This window comes from Neolamprologus brichardi, chromosome 7 (assembly GCF_056152115.1).
Source record: "Neolamprologus brichardi isolate AB-2024 chromosome 7, ASM5615211v1, whole genome shotgun sequence".
NCBI classification, from domain to species: Eukaryota; Metazoa; Chordata; class Actinopteri; order Cichliformes; family Cichlidae; genus Neolamprologus; species Neolamprologus brichardi.
This window is the reverse complement of record NC_142110.1, coordinates 17070178-17083091: the sequence shown is the minus strand read 5'-3', so window position 1 is coordinate 17083091 and position 12914 is coordinate 17070178. Positions and strand designations below refer to the sequence as shown.

At 41.2% G+C, this 12914-nt stretch overlaps 1 protein-coding gene across 1 annotated transcript; it reads left to right on the top strand.

Annotated features, from left to right (window-relative positions):
* Positions 1-5852: 5852 nt before the first annotated feature.
* Positions 5853-12419, top strand: hal (histidine ammonia-lyase). The gene is made up of 20 exons (XM_006782577.3): positions 5853-6172; positions 6350-6410; positions 6623-6650; positions 6732-6806; positions 6898-6970; positions 7085-7151; positions 7262-7299; positions 7397-7522; positions 7649-7788; positions 7962-8009; positions 8353-8500; positions 8848-8943; positions 9227-9285; positions 9501-9581; positions 9736-9801; positions 9883-10048; positions 10285-10419; positions 11199-11307; positions 11426-11495; positions 11575-12419. Exons 1-20 carry the CDS (start codon positions 5926-5928, stop codon positions 11704-11706), a joined length of 1965 nt encoding a protein of 654 aa, XP_006782640.1. The 5' UTR covers positions 5853-5925; the 3' UTR covers positions 11707-12419.
* Positions 12420-12914: the final 495 nt, after the last annotated feature.

The following is a 12914-nucleotide window of genomic DNA, read 5'->3' as shown; positions in this document are numbered from 1 at the left end:
GTACACTGGGATGTCGTGCTTGGAGAAAACTCTCCTGAGTTTCTCTGATACACCGGCTACATAGGGGATGACAATGTTCTTGCGTCTGTCTTTCTTATCCTCCCTCGCTGGTGTCTGATCTTCTTTTCTGTGCATCTTTTGCTGACTTTATAATCGCCCAATTAGGATAGCCGCACATTTTGAGTGCTTCCTTTACATGTGTGTGTTCTTTCTTTTTCCCTTCAGGCTTAGAGGGAACATGTTCTGCCCAGTGGTGTAGGGTCCTGATTACCCCAAGTTTGTGTTCCAGAGGGTGATGGGAGTCAAAGAGGAGGTACTGGTCCGTGTGTGTGGGCTTCCAGTAAACTTCAATGTTGAGGTTGCCATTCTCTTCAGTGTGCACAGCGCAGTCCAGGAAAGGCAAACAGTCGTCCTTTGTGTCTTCCCTGGTGAACTTGATGTTTTTATCCACGGCGTTAATGTGCGCGGTGAAGGATTCCACTTCTTGTCTTTTATTTATTTATTTATTCATTAACCTTTATTTAACCAGGAAGATCCCATTGAGATTAAAAACCTCTTTTTCAAGGGAGACCTGGCCAAGATAGACAGCAGCAGGTGTCTCACAATTACAGAAATTACTCAAACACAGGCAGCAACAACACACATGCAACAATAAGTGAAAGAATACAAATAAAATAAAATAAATTCAATAAAATTCAAATAAAAATAAAAAAGTCAGTTAAAATGACAATCAATCTAATTGAAACAGTTGCATGTTATGGACTTGGCCTCAAGGATTCGTAGTTTAGATTTAAAAGCACTTAATGAAATGAATTCAGTCATTTCCCATTCCTTCTGCAGTTTGTTCCAAGCCAAGGGTGCTAAATGGACAAAAGCTCTTTTACCAAGTTCAGTTCGGGAAAATGGAACAGAAAGCAACAAGTAACCATGCGGACGAAGAGAATACCGACCAGCATGTTTCATTACAAGCAGGGAACATATATAAGAAGGCAGCAACCCAAGTATTGCTTTATATATAAAACTGTATAGATGAGAGTTCCTCCGGCTTACCAAAGCAGGCCATCCTACCTGAGAGTATAACTCACAGTGGTGAGTCTGAAATTTACGGTTAGTGATGAATCTCAGAGAAGCATAATACACAGAATCAACCATTCGAAGACATTGAGCAGAAGCATTCATATATAGAATATCACCATAATCCAGCAGAGGCAAGAATGTTGCAGCAACAAGCCGCTTCTTTGTATTAAAAGAGAAATACAACTTATTTTGAAAATAAAATCTCAGTTTTAACTTCAGGTTTTTCACAAGATTCTCTACATATGGTTTGAAGGTAAGCGAGTCATTAATTAAGATTCCCAGATATTTATAGGTGTGAACCAACTCTATTTTATTACCTTCAAGAGTGGTTACTGATGGGATTGTTTGGGCTCGTCTCCTTGATTTAGAAAACAACATGAGCTTTGTTTTGTCTGCGTTGAGAACAAGTTTAAGCTGAAGTAATGAGTGCTGGACAGCAAAAAAGGCTTTCTGCAAGGAGTCAATGGCTTGGACAAGAGTTGAACCACAGCTGTAAATAACTGTATCATCAGCATAGAAGTGCAAGTTTGCATCTGGCACATGTAGACTAAGATTGTTTACGTAAATGATAAATAGAAGGGGACCTAATACAGAACCCTGTGGCACTCCGTTGTGCACTGTAACAAAGTCAGAACATAGACCGTCAGATTTAATGCACTGAGTCCTGTTACTGAGGTAGTTTGAGAACCACGCCACTGCTCTCTCAGAGAGTCCTGACTGGAAGAGTCTAAGATTTAAAATACAATGATCAACAGTGTCAAATGCTTTTGACAAATCAATAAAAAGGGATGCACAGTGTTGTTTTTTATCAAGTGCAATAGTAATATCATTTACCACTCTAATTGCAGCTGTGATAGTACTGTGATTCTTCCTAAAGCCTGATTGATATTCAGATAAAATGGCATTGGTGTGTAAAAACTCCTTTAACTGCTCACACACAAGAGCTTCAAGAACTTTAGCCAGCACAGATAGATTAGATATTGGTCTGTAATTAGTTAACACTGCTGGGTCGCTCCCTTTTAATAGTGGAATAACAAAAGCTGATTTCCATACTGAGGGAATTTTATTCGTATCCAGTGTGAGGTTGAAAAGTGTTGTGAGAGGCTCTGCCACAAAATCAGCTGCCAGTTTCAAGAAGTAAGGATCTAGTAAGTCTGGCCCTGGAAATTTTCTAGGATCTAACAGTTTAAGAGCTTTACAGACCTCCTGCACAGAGAAAGGAACAAAGTTAAATGGCTTGAGGCGACTTTTGTTGTGATTTGGCGCTATATAAATAAAATTGAATTGAATTGAATTGACCAGTGTACACCGGAAGGTTTGAGCCAGATTTTACAGAGACTGGGTTCAGAGAATCAAACAAAGAGCCAGAAGATATAAAGTGCTTGTTAAAGCAATTCATAATCTCCTTCCTATCATAAACAGGAACAAAATCCTTAAAAACATAGGTGGGTAGAGCGTGGGAGCTTTTACTCACTGAAAGAGACTTAATGATTTTCCAGAACTTCTGTGGATTATTTAGGTTCTCAGTGGTGATGATATTCTGTTTTAGCTTTCTTAATAGAGGAAGTACATTTGTTTCTTAGTTGTCTGAAAAGAAGCCAATCACTGGGGTAGCCGGTTTTCCTCGCTTTGGCCCAAGCCAGGTTGCGCTCATGAATGATATCTGCCAGCTCTGGGGAGAACCAGGGGTTTTCACGACCTTTTATCCTATATCTTCTTAATAGAGCATGATTATTCACAATTTGCATAAACCCATCCCTAAAGAATGCCCACGCTAATTCTACATCAGGGATCAATCCTATTTTCTTCCAGTCATAGTTTGACAAATCATGATAAAATGCTCGTTCATTAAAATGTTTAAGAGTTCTTTTAAAAATAATACGATGTTGTGACTTGGCCACTTTAGTATTTCTAATAGCAGCAACAACACAGTGGTCACTTAAGTTGTTACAAAAGACACCCAAAGATGAAAATTTATGAGGAACATTTGTCAAAATCAAGTCAATCAAGGTAGACTTTTCGGGGCTTTTGAGATTCGGCCGAGTGGGTAAATTGACCAGCTGGGTAAGACTGATAGAATCACAAAAAGATTTAAAATCATCTGAAACAGTTTTGAGCCAACCCCAGTTAAAGTCACCAGCTAGAACAAGCTCACCATAATTTAGTCTGGACAGCAAAAGGTTTAAAGAACGCAGAGCTTCTGTGGAGGCAGAAGGTGGTCGATAGCAACAAGCAACTGTTATGCAAAGACCCTTTACAACATTCACATTCAAAGCCAAAAATTCCAATTGTTTGCAAATTGATTCTGATAGAACTATTGTAGCATTAAATTTTGACTTAACATAAGCAGCAACACCACCACCTTTCTTAAGCCTATCAGTACGATAGATATTGTAGCCAGCCATGCTAACATGTTCTTCAGATATATATTTAGACAACCAAGTTTCAGAAATGAGGACAATATCTGCATCTGTTGATTGAACCCAGATCTTGATCATATCCATCTTGGGTAACAAACTGCGCACATTAAGATGAACTATCTTGAGCCCAGGCGAGGATTTAAATTCAGATGGTGTCTGACTACATTGCAGCTCAGGGCCTGGGTTAGGTTGTACATTACCAGATAAGAGCAGTAGTAAGACGATCAGAAGTCTCTGCTTTGTACTTATTGATTTTGACTTGTGAAATGTTGAAACAAAGCAGGATTTTTCATAACTAATTTTGTAATTGTACAAAACAAGAAGGTTTTGAAGGTGAGGTAAATCTTTCTGTAGTTCAAATGATAAATTAATGTCCTGTTCCAAATACACTGGAAATTGTACAGGATGTATAATAGCAGTTACGCATGTAGATCTGGGAACCATGTCTCGCAGAATGGGGACACTGTTAAATGTTCTCATCTTAGAAAAATTGAGTGTCCAAAAGTCCCCCACGGCCAATAAGCAAAGTAAAGTTATTAAAAAAGATCTTGACCCAGGTGTCATCTACATATCTGTACCAGTGGCTGGGTACTCTCCCTTTAAAAGAGCCAAGAGCCTTCCTTTCCACTTCCTCCATGTAAAGGTTGGCTACAATAGGTGACACGGGGGAGCCCATGGCGCAGCCATGTTTTTGTCTGTAGAAACCCTCGTTGTATTTGAAGTATGTTGTGGTAAGGCAGAGGTCTAACAGTGTGCAAATCTGATCGGGTGTGAAGTTGGTCCTGTCTTCCAAGGAGCTGTCTTCTTGTAGTCGTTTTCTGACAATCTCCACTGCCTCCGTGGTGGGTATGCAAGTGAAGAGGGAGACTACATCAAAGGACACCATGGTTTCATCTGGGTCCAGGGTACGTTTCTGAACCTTGTCGGTGAAGTCGGTGGAGTTCTTGATGTGATGTGGGGTGTTCCCCACAAGAGGTGCTAGGACAGTAGCAAGGTGTTTCAAGATGTTGTAAGTGGCTGAGTTTATGCTACTGACAATGGGTCTGAGTGGGACACCTTCCTTGTGGATCTTAGGAAGTCCGTAAATGCAGGGTATGGCATCCCCTGGGTAAAGGCGGTGATATGTAAGGCGGTCAATGATTTTGTCCCTTTCAAGGTCTTGAAGGCAAGCTATAAATTTCTTTTTGTAGCTGCTTGTGGGGTCTCGCTTTAAGGCTTCGTAGGTATTGTTGTCACTGAGGAGAGTAGTGATCTTTGTGTGGCAACCCGTTGTGTCTAGGACCACAGTGCACCTTCCCTTATCAGCTGGTAATATAGTGATGTTGTGGTCTTTGCTCAGCAGTTCATCTGCATCTAAAGGACAAAGGTCACTCGTTCGAGGATGCCAACGTTCACATTTTGGACAGAGAGGACAAATGTTTTGAAAGAGGAGTGAAGGAAGCCATCTATGTCCACTGTGAGCGACCGTCTTTGAACAGAGGCAGTGGTTTACGACACCAGCTGTCTGCCATCTATAATCCAGTTTTGAGATCCCTTCCCAAACGCCCACTCACATCCTGGGCCATCTGACCTCAGGAAATCACATGATAGGGTGGGGCCAGGTTTCACAATGAGCTCACCCGGGTGTGGCTGATTGTGACCCACACCCGCTTTCACACCTTGGCTCGTGTGATTAGGTAGAGGATCATCAGGGGGTCCTTTGTCCCTCTTTGGGGGGAAACTCCCACTGGGTTTAAATCTGGGACTCTCCACCATTTGACCCTTAGAACTGAAGAAGCTTCTTGGATGAGAGGTGAAACGTCTTCAAGCAACTCAAAGAAGTCCAGACGCTTTTCTTTCCAAGCTCCTTAGACAATTTTGCACCGGAGGTTTTCGTAAAGCTTTTATTTTGGTATTTCCGTTGAGCCGTACAATAACTTTGCATGTTAGCTAAATATTTACTTTCCTGTAACATTTAGATTTAACATTTAACGTTTAAATTTAACATTTAGATTTAACATTTAAAATTGTGTTTTAAATATGACAAGTTGCAAATATTTTAAATAAATAAATATTGTAAAAAAAAAAAGACTGAACAAACATGTTTTTGTAAGGTTTTGAGCTAAATGTGTAAAAATGTTGCCGTTAATTTCAGCATGAAATAAACGGTGCCCCATACTCCTCTGGTGACCTCTAATCTAATTCACTGTGTTTAGCCTCTATAGACACTTGAGCACTTTCAAACATCACGTGAACGCATCGATTGGATTGGAAGCACTGGTGAGACTGAGACCGGTCCGTGTGGGTCAATGATCTTTAGAGGTGTGATGCTGGGGAGGCGTGGCTCCCCCAGCTGCGTGTTATTGGTGGCCGAACTGTAAACGGCCCAGAGTGGTACCTCAGAGAGCGGCACGCAGGACTCACTGCAGCCAAGTCCCGCTGATGCGCGATGCCTCGTTTTACTGTACACATCCGAGATGAGTGGCTGGCAGTGCCCTGCCGGGACACTTCCAAAACCATCCAGTGGCTCGGACAGGAAGCGCTTAAACGTTACATAAAGAACAAACCGGACAACGGCGGCATCACGGCTGTGAAAGACACACGTTTTGTTGTGCGCAGGTGCCAGGGTTTGGGTCTGCTGGACGTGGATGACACCATCGAAGATGTACTGGAGGATAATGACTTTGTCGAGCTTGGTAATAACTTTCTACACGAAGAATGCATATATTAAAAATGTGTGCAACACATTTAAAGGACGGTGACGATGGTTTACCTTTAACTCTGCTTCAGTGATAAGTAATTTACTTATATAACTACTGTGTGAACCAAGGGGGGAATGCACACATTGTGATTTATTTTCCTGTGCATTTCAGCTATTGAAGGAGATACCATGTCTCCTGACTTTATTCCGTGTGAGCCGGGAGTTTCTCATCTGTATCCTTACACTTGTTGGATATTTGTGCCATAGCAACTGTAGTAGGTGCTGTAGTGTGCACTAAAAACGATTCAGTCTTTTTTTAATGCCATTTTTTCTTCACATACTGTTTTAATTTCGGGTTAAAATTGTCCTTGTGGGAAATTATAATTAATCTGAGAGTGACACTACATTTTGCCAAATGTTATCCTTAATTAAGTTTGTCAACTAGCACAGCAGCATACAAAGAGCCTGAAGAAGTAAGTGTATTTTCCGATAAAATTGAAAACATATTCATATCATATTAACTAACTCAGTGAAATGTGAAACTCTCTGTCCAGTATATTTCTTTGGATGGCAACAGCCTGACGTCAACAGATCTCATCAACTTAGGCAGAGGACTCTACAAGATAAAGGTAATGATCAACAAACCTCTTTTGTTGTCCGTAACTGCTCCGTTGTAATCTTTTACTTGATCCAATGTCTCCCATTATCATTGTTTTTTAGCTGACTCCTGAGGCAGAAAGAAAGGTTGTGCAATCTAGAGAGCTTTTGGACACCATTGTCAAAGAAAACAAAGGTTAAAATACAGTGATTCAATGCAAATGAGCTTAATTTAAACTGGCTAAATTACAGTATCTGGAAAAGTAGGAGACTTTGTGTGTTCAGTTCCCTATGTTTGTTCTCCCTGCAGTTGTCTATGGGATCACAACGGGTTTTGGCAAATTTGCCCGAACTGTCATTCCTGTCAGCAAACTCAAGTAGTTTTTAAGTTGTCCTTAAATACATTTTATGATCTATTTCTGGTCTTTGTAATCACACAGAGCCCTTTTTGTTTGTTGACTGATGCCATGCACTTTTCGTTCCACAGGGAGCTCCAGGAAAACTTGGTGCGCTCACACTCAGCAGGTGATGACACTCTTTGTGATGCAGATATGTTGATTTTAATGTTTTCAGGCCCTCTGTTCGTCAATCATCTTAATCAGAGTTATGCTGTGACGTATAGGTGTGGGGAACCCGTTAAGCCCAGAGAGGACCCGCATGTTGCTCGCTTTGAGGATCAATGTTTTGGCCAAAGGGCACAGTGGTGTTTCTCTTGAAACCCTCCAGGCCATGATCCAGGCCTTTAACGGTAAGCTACAAACCAGTTAGCTGGTGAGATATCAGCTTCAGTAAACTGTTGATAACTTTATTTAAGGACAGGGGTAGAATAGCTGTCATAGGACTTACCTTTGTCTCTATAACTTTGTCCCCTCAGCCTCCTGCCTCTCCTTTGTCCCTGAAAAGGGAACAGTAGGTGCTAGTGGTGACCTGGCACCCCTCTCTCACCTGGCCCTCGGACTCATGGGAGAGGGAAAAATGTGGTCTCCCACGAGCGGGTGGGCTGATGCCAAATACGTAAGCTCAGAGTGACTTTTCTGGAGTTGTAAAACAAGAAGGCAACTACTATCGTAGGAAAACGTGTCTCTTGTTTACAAGAGTGAAAGGTTTCAGGGTGCAAATGGAAACATTGTTTGCTTTCTGATGACCCTGGACTTTTTACATGTTTTTCATCTTTCATTCCTGACCAGGTCCTGGAGGCACATGGACTAAAGCCAATATCACTAAAACCTAAAGAGGTAATGTTCAAAAAAAAAGAAAAGCTCATCTATTTGATTTGTCTGCACTGTTGTGATTTGACCCAGAGTTCACTGATAACAGATTTTGAAGCGTAAACTGCATTTGCATCATAAATATACAATAAAATACATATTAGGCCAAATATATGGAATTAAAATAATTTTAGCAAAAGAAAAAGTAATATGAGGGTTAACTTGTAAAAATAATGACACTGTAAAAAAAAATCCTTAAAAAATATCTTAAGCTGATCTTTATATTTACATTTTACACACCTACTCAAATTTTTTCTTCTTTTGCAATTGGGGTTGTACACCCATCTCATTCTCTGGGATTCCCTAACAGGGTCTGGCTCTGATCAATGGGACACAGATGATTACCTCTCTAGGGGCAGAGGCCGTGGAGCGAGCCCAGGCGATTGCCCAGCAGGCAGATATTATTGCTGCTCTCACCCTGGAGGTGCTAAAGGGAACCACCAAGGCCTTTGACAGTGGTGCGCAGAAGCTATAAACCCAAAGAAAACCAGAAACTAGATGAAATTATTTACCTCCAATTGTAAAACTGCACTACATGTCATCCATTGACTGTAGAAAACATGGACGACGCGACAGCTCCCCAAAAATGAAGCCAAAACGTCTCTATCACCCCCTGGTGTCTGGCTGCAGTATAGGTCATAAACCCCGCCTCCTCCATGTTAGCGGATGGGACTGGGGTACCTCCACAAGCGGGGTATTTTGGCTTCATTTTTGCACAATGGTAGGAGGCGGGGTCGCGTCGTCCATGTTTTCTACAGTCAATGATGTCATCCATCCTTATTCAATTTCTGGTCTCCTCCCACAGACATCCATGCACTGCGGCCACATCCGGGGCAAATAGAGGTGGCTCAACGCTTCCGCTCACTGTTGGACTCTGATCACCACCCCTCCCAGATTGCAGGTTTGATGAACATCAAACAATATTCATGTAAAGTTCTGATCATTGCATTTTACGTTTGTGTGCCCTCCTCCTCCCGAAAACTTGTTTGCATATTAGAAATGCTCTTACCACTGGCCTTGATCAAGACAGTGGTTTCAGAGTTGCACCAACTCAAGATGAGATGCATGAGTTGCTGGGGGTGCATTTGCCGACAGGCATTAATGGAGTATAGCCTTCTAATATTATGCAGCCTTAAATATGCTGTGTTTAATGAGTGTCATATTGTTCTGGTGTGTTTTTACAGAGAGCCACAGGTTCTGTGACAGAGTCCAGGATGCCTACACCATGCGGTGCTGTCCTCAGGTAACCCCAAGTTTATTTATATATCCCCAAATCACAGGTTTCTCCCACAGCGTTTTAAAGCTTCTGCAACTTCTGGATGGGAGAGGGAAAACTCTGAATTCTCACGTGCTAGATATAGGGTCTACCACATAGAAAGCAGATATGGAGCTGGAGCAAAACTATGTTTGAGCATCGTACATCTCTTTCTGAGTGTTGTATCCTCTCTCTGCTCGCAGGTTCATGGAATTGCCAATGACACAATTGCATTTGTCCAGAATATCATCAACACAGAAATCAACAGTGCCACTGACAACCCTGTATCCTTTTCTGTCTTTCAAACTAGAGGAAAAGACTGATCTATGAAATTTAGCCAGTTTGGTCTCAAGTCTGATAACTGAAGTTGGATCTGCCACAAACTGCACACAGGATTTTACTGGAAATCAGTTAATTTTGTCTTAACGGTCTCACCAGATGGTATTTGCAGAAAGAGGTGAGACCATTTCAGGTGGGAATTTCCATGGGGAATACCCAGCTAAGGTATGTAGTAATAAGATAGTTTGTTTCGGTTCGCTTTAGATTTGATTCTTCTTTCTTAAACAACTGTTTTCTTTCTCATAGGCTCTGGATTTTTTAGCCATTGCTGTCCACGAGCTGGCTTCAATCAGCGAAAGGAGGATTGAGAGGTTGTGTAACCCCTCTCTGAGTGAGCTGCCTGCCTTCCTCGTCAACGAGGGTGGACTCAACTCAGGCTTCATGATTGCCCACTGCACTGCAGCCGCCTTAGGTTCGTGTGAAAAACATGAAATAACATGTAAACTCCTACTAAATTATTCCAACTTCAATGAGATTATGATAACATTATTTACTAAACAGGCTTTGATATTGGATATTACACTTCAGAGTGCATTTTTTAATAAAAGATCTAATGTTACAAAATTATACGGTTTTTTTTTCTTTTCTTCTTACCCAATATTTGAGCAGGAGCACTGACATTAATCTCAACTCTTTCACGCTGTTCAGTTTCAGAAAACAAAGTTTTGTGTCACCCATCGTCTGTGGACTCTTTGTCCACTAGTGCTGCCACGGAGGACCACGTGTCTATGGGAGGATGGGCTGCTAGGAAGGCCCTGAGGGTAATAGAGCATGTGGAGCAAGGTAAGGTATAGCATTGTTAAATTATGTACACCTCACAAGTACTGGGTTGGCTTAATTCTTTGTGCCACAGATTCATCAAGGAGCTGGAAACATTCCTCATACTATCATGACAGGCACTGCCAATTTGTCTCCACATCCATCACGTAAATCTCCTGCTCCATCACATCCCAAATGTGCTCTGTTGGATTTAAATCTGGTGACTGTGAAGCAAATTCACTGTCATGTCTAAGAAGCCACTTTGAGATGATCTGAGCTTTGTGTCCATCTTCTGATGTAAGAAGCATTTAAAAGATGGACAATATGTAAGATTTGGTAAATAACCACCTTTTTTTACTCTTTGAAAACAACAAGCGTCCCTGAGTCAAAGAGACTAACCGGTCAGTTTCCGCTGCTTCTGTTGCAAAAAGTGCAAAGGTCGCTGCTGAAAACCATGCCAGTGTACACCGACAAGACAAAACCGCAGGTTACTGGGTGGATACAGAGGTTAACCTTAAACCAACAGGTTTTAAAAAACAGATAAATGATTAAACTATCATCAAATATCATTTATCTCTGTGCTTAAAATTCTTTTCTCCGTCTTTTGAAAAAATATTGAGGAAAAAAATCCACAGTTCTTGTAAGTCATGGAATAAACTAAAGGCTCAAACAGCAGTAAAAACCCATAGATGGCTTTCAATTGGCTGTGATCTATGCTATTTAATGTTTTCAATATTTATCACTAAAATGAGAGATATATTTTTGGGATTTGGCCAAACTGAATTGATACTTCCTGTTACCAGTCCTCGCTATAGAGCTACTGGCCGCATGTCAGGGCATCGAGTTCCTCCGCCCACTCCGTACCACCACTCCACTGGAGAAGGTCTATGAACTTGTTCGCAGCGTGGTCAAGTAAGTCAAACAGATGCGGCCAAGGTACAAAATTTTGAGCCTGTCGAAACTATATACCTAACAGTTAATATTTACCTGTTGTTCCACTTTCTGCTTTTACTCTCCTGCTGTTAAACAGACCGTGGATTAAAGACAGATTCATGTCGCCTGATATCGAAGCGGTTCACCGCCTGCTACTTGATCAAAAGGCAAGTTTTAAAAAGTTGTTCAGTGCACGTGCGAGCTCCACATGGTATGTCGTTAAATGTGCTTATATTTTCAACCCAGGTGTGGAATGTGGCCAAACCTTACATTGAGAAGTACCAGACAGAGTACATCCCCGAGTCCCGCCCCGTCTCTCCCACTGCCTTTTCCCTGGACTCACCGGCCTCCCCCAGGAAGCGTGTTCGCCACGAATGAAAGCACACGCCACACAAGTTTTTTGTCTTTTGGTTTTTTTTTTTGGGCAATTACTTCAGTCACAAAAAAACAAAGATCCTACACACTGATCTTGGTCAACACCACAATTAGTCAAAAGTGTGTGGCCATTATCTGAGGTCAACTGGAGCAGAATGGGAGAAACGGATCCTTACGCTTCACTGTGACACTTCACTGTGACACTTCACTGTGACACTTCACTGACAAGAGCAGTGTGCAGGCTCTTTCTTTCTTGCATCTGAGTTTGTTGGATTTGTGAATTTTCTATTCCCATTAAAGAATTGTTAGAAAGTCACCCAAACTTCAGGAGATGTAATTTCAGGATGCTGTATTCTTATGTCCCTTGAAGACTAAATGTATACACTGACTTCTCTCACGAGCGTATGAACTGGCTATTCTACATACAGAATATTATTCAAGCAATTATTGGGTTTAACTTGTGTATACTGCACCTTACCCTGATGTACATTCCACTTGTTTATATCTAAACTTTTTTGTCCCTTTTTAAACGTGCCTAATTGACTCTTTATTGTCACATGATTTCTTCTTGTACAATTTTCAAGTCATAATTATCTTAGCACAACCTGTGATTTTGCTGATGTATTTTAAATCCTATTTAATTGTCATTAATACATTTCCAGCTTAACATAATTAAAGTTTTTAACGTTCCTATTCTTATCCATTTAGGTCATGTTGTGTGAATAATGTTCCTTATACTATTATCAGGGACAGAGAGGCAAATTTGTAGAAATATATCTCAAAATTCAATCAAACCTGACAGTTTTCAGTGAAGTAACACAAAATTAGTAAATGTGCCAGTGATACCAGTGATTTCCAGCCTCTCATCAGAATACCCTGAGAATAACATGCTAATTAGTTTGGAGGTGGCGCTACATTTGTCCTGTCTTTGTGTGTGTTGAACTTCAGGAAAGTTAGGTTGGCAGAAGCTTCCTTACCCAGTTAAACAGCACCTACCCGGCTGGACAGCTGCTCCACCACCTTGTGGTGCCAAAAGGAAGAGCTTGTGGAAAATAAAGCAGAAGGTCTGCAGTCAACAAACTCAAAGGTTGCACAAACAGCTCAGGACAAGATAGCAGCACAGGAGCAGAAATCTGACATGCACAGACGCGGTTCAACGTCAGAAAAAAATGCTATAGCTCTACAATTATAGATTTAGTTTAACATATATG

Bases quoted from the DNA above. Each gene is read 5' to 3' on its own strand.
- hal (XM_006782577.3), top strand. From the start codon at position 5,926: ATGCCTCGTTTTACTGTACACATCCGAGATGAGTGGCTGGCAGTGCCC. The intron at 8,010-8,352 runs GTAATGTTCAAA...ATTCCCTAACAG, and splicing joins TATCACTAAAACCTAAAGAG to GGTCTGGCTCTGATCAATGG. The intron at 10,420-11,198 runs GTAAGGTATAGC...TCCTGTTACCAG, and splicing joins AATAGAGCATGTGGAGCAAG to TCCTCGCTATAGAGCTACTG.